The following is a 7045-nucleotide window of genomic DNA, read 5'->3' on the forward strand; positions in this document are numbered from 1 at the left end:
CGTAACGTGTTCGGCTGGCGGTTTAAGAGTGAATGTCCCTGGTGGCTTTGTAGTAGGTCTGCCGTGTGAATGTCTGGCTTATTGCGCGGATGTTTGTTCATCCAGAATGTCATGGGCGTCCTTAGTTACGCTACGCCCCACCGATTTTGTGCTACCTAGCGCTGCGTTTCCCTACCGGATGTCGCCGCTTTATATTCGTATCGTATACGGCTAGCGGTTTATGCCCAAGCACCTTTCAGGATGGTCTGCCCTGAATTTCGGGTGAAGATGCTGCGCTGAAACGCCAGACCAATTTTGTTCAGAGTTCGGGGGCAGTAGAGTAGGACAGGCCGAACTCATGAGAATACCAGAGATAGTATATTATTGTTCCAAAAAATTATTGCAGATATCAAATAAAATCACGAAACAATGCCATCAAACAAATTAATAACTGCTATGGGCACACATGCACAAAAAGACACTCATCGATAAATACTCACAAACTAAAAAAAATAAGGATCAAAATTGATAGATGCCACTCACAAGCGGTTGTACGTACATAATTACATAAAAACTTGCTGTACTAGTTACATTTGAAACTTAAGTGTGTGAATGGCGCACACTTGTAGGTGTGTGAAAATCCATTCGCACACTCAAGGGGGTAAACGTGTGAAGTTTTCCTAGAAAATTCACACGTTTACCCTCGTAAGTGTACGAATGGATGTTCACAGAACTACAAGTGTGCGACATTCACACACTTGAATTTACAGTGTATTAAATGGCTTGTCCGAATGATACGAATATATAAAAAGTAGAACTACATCCAGTGTCCCAAATTATCTATATATACATTTGTACAGACCTAACTTAATAAAAACAAGTCACATAAACACACATGTATAACTTATAAGAGGCGAACAAATAAAATTAGATATGGCAATACCTTTAAAAAGTTTGCAATGTAGTGCAACGATAGTTCCTTCTTAGTGTAGAGTACTCTGCAAACCCAACACGTTTGCAGAGCAATCTTCTAGGGGTCAAAACCATTAAAGAATGCACTCATAACTTATAGTATTAACTTTTTTGATTTTAAAAACCTTGACGGGGTATTTTTAAACCTTGAGGTTTTGAAGGAATGATGCACGCATTGTCACATTCTGGCTATACCACTTTTAAGTGGGTTTTGGCTAATAACTATAGTTTCCCATGACGTTAAGGTACTTACTGATAGGATCAATCGAATCAGAACAAAACGCTACATGATAATGAATCCTCCAAGAAGGGAAAATAGTGCATTTTCAGTATTTCAATTTTTTTGGTCAGAGAATCCAACACACTGAAAACTCCACAGTGTGCATAGCATGCACACAATTGCTCTAAAACTCAGCAATTGTTCACGATTTCCTTTCGGACGCATAATCTTGAAAAGTGGGAGGCATCTCCACTTTCCTCGTCAAAAAAGCTTCCAAACGAGCTTCCATGCGATAGGGTTTAAACTCACCACTGCCGAAATTCCTTCGAATGTTCTGGTAGCATTAACGAAGTTATGGAAGTGGTGGATTTGAACCATATCACATGGTAACTCGTTCTAAAACTCTTCTCCCGAGAAAACCGAAAATGTCGTCTAATTTGCAAAGGCATGTGTCTGAAAGGAAGTAGTGCCAACTGTTAAGTTTTCAAAGCTATTGTTTGCATGTCCTGCACACTGTTCGTACGGTGTGCATACCATGCACACTGTTTGTACAGTGTGCATGCTATGAACACTATTGAGTTTTTAGTGTAATTTCATTTTTTCTCACTTACCCCCCCCCCCTAATTGTAACTTACAGCAGTAACAAACACATTAACACAATTTAGGAAAAAAAAATTAAAATTCTTTCAAGCCCAATGTCCTCGTGCGGGCAACTTGGCCGTCCAGAGAAATGTTTTCGTCCGTTCCTAAAAGTTCGTCGTCATATTCTGAATCACCAGTCCTTTCCGCCGTCGTCGGCATCCAGCCCGACCCGCCTTGATCGGTCGCACGAGATGAGGTTGCCTGCTGGCCGTCAGCAACATTATCAATGACCCCTAATAATAGTTGCTGCATGTCGACTTCGTCGGGGCCCCTGCCATCCTCGCGGCGCCTCTTCCGCGGCGCCCCTGTGGCCTGGAGTTGTTGGTCCCGCGCTGCGTGATAAAACTGCCCGAATGCAGTCTGCACAGAGCAGAGGGTGACCACCTCGTCAGAGCGAAAGCCTTTCATGTCTGTAAAGCAAATTGATATCATGAATACTTGCCATTAACGTGTAACCACACACTCACAACATCCACAAATACATACTTAGAATTACATCGACAGTCACGTCGCGAAATGCCTTTAACTCTTTCCTGAGCGACATTTTCTTCGTTAATTTCACTTGTGCTCCATCCTTTGTCGTAGTAAACTGCGCTCTCTCTTCAAGGTCGAGGGACGTGAAGGACGTCCCCGTTGCATTTACTTGCCGTGACACCGAGTACTGCATAACGTACTCGTGCACACGCCTCACCGCGTCCTTTACCGTTGCGCCTCCCCTGATTGCACACTCCTCACGGTAACGGTCAAGGTGCTGCCCCTGGAAGCGCCAGAAATAAACAGGATAAATCAAAGAGGAGCAACGTAATAAATATCACATCATACTGCAGGAGAAGAAAAAATACCTCCTCCTTGAGCTTGTTATTCAGGTCAACAAGTTTCCACAGATTGTCGATGGGAAAGGAGTACCCAAACAGCTGGTTCATTGGTGTCTTTGCACCAGCTTCTCTGCCTCGCACGCCCGTCCCGCGCGCTAGGTCCTGTATCGCTGCCATAATCGCTGTCTGATTTTGCTGGATCTGCGACTCCAGACGGATAAGTTGATACGCGTTGGTGGCCGTCATCATGGCGAGCCAGTAAGAAAAGTCTGCATCAGTGGAAGAAGGCACACTTGAAATAGCCGAGCATTTTTGGAACTGCCTCGCGAAACTGTTATTGAAAGATTGTGCGACCTCGCAAGTGAAGAAATCTGTCTTGGCAAGTGTCTACATTGCTCTAACTATGTTACATTTGTTAGAACGTGATACAGGTACCACAACCATGCACTTTGGCCAAGGGGCAGACAGAGACAGACTCACGTTCTTCCGAATAGGACGTGATATTTAATTGTTTTTAATGCATTAAAAACAAATGAAAGAAGTTAAGCCGAGGCGTTGCAGTTTTTGAATAAGAGTTAGGCAGAGAAAACAAATAGACAGAACTGAACATACCTTCAGGGGGCGAATCCTGGCAAAATGCTCTGTCCTTCAGCTTCGCAGCCAGCACCTTAATAGCGGTCAACTCATGTGGTGTCGGCTGTAGCAACAATCCAGCAGCACAGCGGCAGGAGATGCAAGTCGCCGACGGCATCTTGGGCAGCGCATTTGAACTCGACGTGGGTGGCTGCAGTTGCTTCTGAATGAGAGGCTGAAAAGAATGGAATGGACAAAATTGTATACAGCAGCAATGGAGCTGGTAACCCACAACACATCCACTTGCGGGTTTGCTCCGCCCCATGTAGTATGTCAACAGTAGAAATACCATATACCTGCTGCGACTGATGAGCCTGTGTGTGTGACACCGCCGCCGATTGCAAAATTGGATGGCTACTTTGCTGGGGGAGTGCAGTACTGCTAGTTAGCTGGGTCAGAACTGGTGTGGCACCTCCGTCATCCGAGTCCGAGGATGTATCACTGCCGCTGCTGCTGTTGTCAGCATCCGTGGGACTACTCGACGAGAGATTCTTATCCTTCAGCGCCTCCATCGCAGCATCATAGCCATCTGACGACAAAAAAAAAAAAAAAAAAAAAAAAAAGCAATAGGACCTTATCCGCTCTCGGACTTGGAAAAGAAGAAAGGAACTCAGCACCACAATGAATTTACCCAGCAAACTGCCTTACTCTGTGACGTAGCGTTAACTTTAAAAGTGGTTCCCTGATTTCCTCTCTGTTACTCTAAAAGCCGAGAGCGGGCCAGGTCTATTAGACGAGACACGGGTTGCCTACCCTACCACACTTACTGAAGGGTCCGCATTTCAGCTTGACAGTCACCTGTTTCCAGGTGGCACCTCGGTCAGTGAAGTCGGTGTCCTTATCTACTGCCCTCTTGCAGGCCCAGGTAAACGTCTCGTTTTTCTTGTCACTGTGCTTCTGCACAAATGAGGCTTCAGTTACGGCCCCGACCCTCCAGCCGTCAGCCGGTTGGGTTATCCACTTGGCTGGAAGTGGGTACAAAACGCCGACCTCGTCCGTCTGCTGGGCGACGATCCAAAATTCACTCCTGCCACAACAAAGAAATCAAAGCATTCAGTGACTGTAACAGTTGCAATGACAGCAGGAAAGAGGCGGTTTTCGTGGGGGAGGGGAGACACCAACCTCATCTTCACCCTCAACTGTGTGCAAAAGCTGCATGGCAATGACTCCTTTGGGCGTTTCAAATGCTGCTACCTTCCCTATTACTTCCGTAAGCCCTACTAAGACCAGATTCTCGCAGAGTTCGCTACTTTTGCACATGAGGTGAATGCCTAGTTCTTTTGAGTCCAAGGGCCAGGTGTAAAGGTTACGCGTGCGCCCATACATGCGACACACTAGTACTACGTTGCCGCCATGTTGGTGCAAAATGGCCTCCACGCGGGCGATACCACTGCTCAACATGACGTGCCGGTCACCGCGTGTGAGGGCCACTCTGTGTTGGCCCCAACGGACCGATTTTACCTCACGTATAGCAGAAAATAATGTGGTCCGCGGGGAAACAGTCTTCCCAAGTACTACCCTGGGATCAGGAACTTTCCATGCTGCTACTCCAGTCACTTCTGTCTGCCTTTTCTCCTGAAAACGTGACCACACCTGGCGTATTGGATGTTTTGGTCCACGCACGCATTTGCCCAGATGTCTCATATTATTTTCGTACGGAAATGCGCTAAAGGAATCTAATGGTCCAAAGCGCTTTACATCATCCACAAGATGGAGAAGGCAGTGAGTTGTGTACACTGAGAAGTGGCGGCCAAATTCCTTGCCAGCTTTCCCCACAAAATCACGCAACATATTCGTTGCCAGAGCTAAAAGCCGAGGCTGTTTGCATCTTGTCGCACAACTGAGAATCCTACAAGCACAATGAAGCCTCAGTGCCATTTTATATCGTGATTTTGGCAGACCGCAATCAGCCAGCACCAAAGGGATTGCATAAAGCACGAATGTACGCGCCTGGTGAGCTTTCCACCCCGAATGGTCCGAAAAGCAATTCAAAGTTCGCTGAAATTCTGTCGGCCATTCTTTTCTCATCCTCTCCATTCGCTCGTCCAGCTGTCTCACCTGATTTGCACTGAGGCCGTTACCCTTTTTTCTCGACTCTGTCTGCTGCACGTACACGACTTTTGGGCCAGTCTTCGTATTTTTTAAAACCCGTAAAAAGCGCAACTTTCCTTTGTCGAGTCTCATCGCCATGGTCTTTGTGACCCTGAGATAAACGACGTGCATGGGGTCAATGACAAAGTCAGCCACCATGTCGATTGGAAGAACAGTCAAACCACACTGGCCGTGGTGGTGCTCTCTGTCTGTCATCTGACGAAATGATTCATTTGTCCTGGGCTCGGCGTGCATATTTTCGAAGATAGTCCGTCCGCTAAAACTCATCCCGACAGCGGTGCACCTAGGGCAACCCTGCTTTCCGTTGCTGGCCTTGATGCACTTAAGAAAGCTAAGAGCTGGCGAATCACAAACCCAAGCGCGCACCGAGACTTTATAATGCCTGTCATCTATTATAAGACCGCGGTTTAAGAGAACTCGCAGCTCCTCCACAGTCTCACCCATAAGCTCATTCGAACTTTTAGGCTTCTCTCGGCCCCCATAAAGACCAGCTATAACAGGGCGGTTACCTATCTCCCAGACGATTATTTGGATCGGCCAAAGGGTAACTTTGGTCGTAATATCGTAAGGGTTCATGCCATCAGTGTTGATCATAAGAGACAATGTATCACCAGGACTGTTGCCTGCAGACAGTGATGCTCGGACAACGGCAGAGACAACATGAGCAACCCCAAAGTGGATGTACTCGCCTGGCTCCATAACACGCACTGGAGCAGCCGCACAGTTTGCACGCCCATACAGAGTTTTGGAACAGCGGGGGATGTTCTCAGAGGGGAGGAAGTGCTGTAGACCATTTAGAAGCCTGTCTAAGCTCGACTGAGTCAAGTTTTCCTTCAGACTCCACTCCCTGATAAAGTCTCGCAGACAAAGCGGCCACTGGACAAGGTCATCCTCCCTAATCACTTCCGGCGGCTCTGCTATCGCAGATAGCTCTTCCCCGCCATCTGTTGCCATTTCAGAGGGCACCTCAAGCTGAAAATGCAATCCATTTAACGGGGACTCTGCGCGGATCGGTAACGATAGGGGAAAGTCATGGTCAGGAAGCCTGACGCCTGCGTCTGCCATGCAGTCCACCACAGATGACAGTGGCTGTGCCTCGGGGACGACAAAAGGCGTTATAAAACGTTGAAGCTCATCATCGTTAGCTGGCGTGTTGCTAAGGTCTGCGGCATCGAAAGCAGCGACACGGGCTTGGATTTGTCGCCTGGCAGCCCGAGACAAGCCAAGCCGCCTGCGCGTCATGGCCGGTATCGATGGGGAAATGAACACTTATCTGCAATCAAATTTAATATACGACGTTACGTCAATATGCAGATCATGTAAGCAAAGGGGCGTAAGGAACGTTTTCACGACAACAGGACATCCTCTCTGCTAAATTATTTCGGTGCCCCTTGCAACGACTGCCTCCTCCCAACACAAGCACGCTAAAATCTTTATTACTTAATTGATAACTAACTGTCTTCTGTATGTGTGCTACACTTTCACATGATTTTACTATGGCCTGTTCAAATATAGGAACGGTTATCTTTACAAATACCAGCGGATAAAAAAGCTCTGGCAGAATTTCCTTGTTCCGTGAAAAGTGTGCATGCCCCCTAATCTTTAAAGACTTTACAGAGAAATGAAAAAGTCAAGATTTTCGAAGCGTGTGCAGGTGTGTGTGTGTGGGGGG

General features: G+C 46.9%; 1 protein-coding gene across 2 annotated transcripts; it reads right to left on the reverse strand.

Annotated features, from left to right (window-relative positions):
• Positions 1-335: 335 nt before the first annotated feature.
• LOC113210123 (uncharacterized) lies at positions 336-6954 on the reverse strand. Of its 2 annotated transcripts, XM_026427954.2 has the most exons (7): positions 4384-4531; positions 4029-4288; positions 3558-3790; positions 3241-3436; positions 2656-2897; positions 2300-2570; positions 336-2223 (listed from the first exon to the last, which is right to left on the reverse strand). In XM_026427954.2, the coding sequence occupies exons 1-7, from the start codon at positions 4386-4388 to the stop codon at positions 1847-1849; spliced, it is 1584 nt and encodes a 527-aa protein (XP_026283739.1). In that variant the 5' UTR covers positions 4389-4531; the 3' UTR covers positions 336-1846. The 2 variants fall into 2 exon arrangements, with proteins under 2 accessions (XP_026283739.1, XP_052131796.1); XM_052275836.1 differs by lacking the exons at positions 336-2223; positions 2300-2570; positions 2656-2897; positions 3241-3436; positions 3558-3790 and having other exon boundaries at positions 4150-4288; positions 4384-6954.
• Positions 6955-7045: the final 91 nt, after the last annotated feature.

Source organism: Frankliniella occidentalis, unplaced genomic scaffold (genome assembly GCF_000697945.3).
Source record: "Frankliniella occidentalis isolate FOCC.00 unplaced genomic scaffold, Focc_3.1 Scaffold1005, whole genome shotgun sequence".
NCBI lineage: Eukaryota > Metazoa > Arthropoda > Insecta > Thysanoptera > Thripidae > Frankliniella > Frankliniella occidentalis.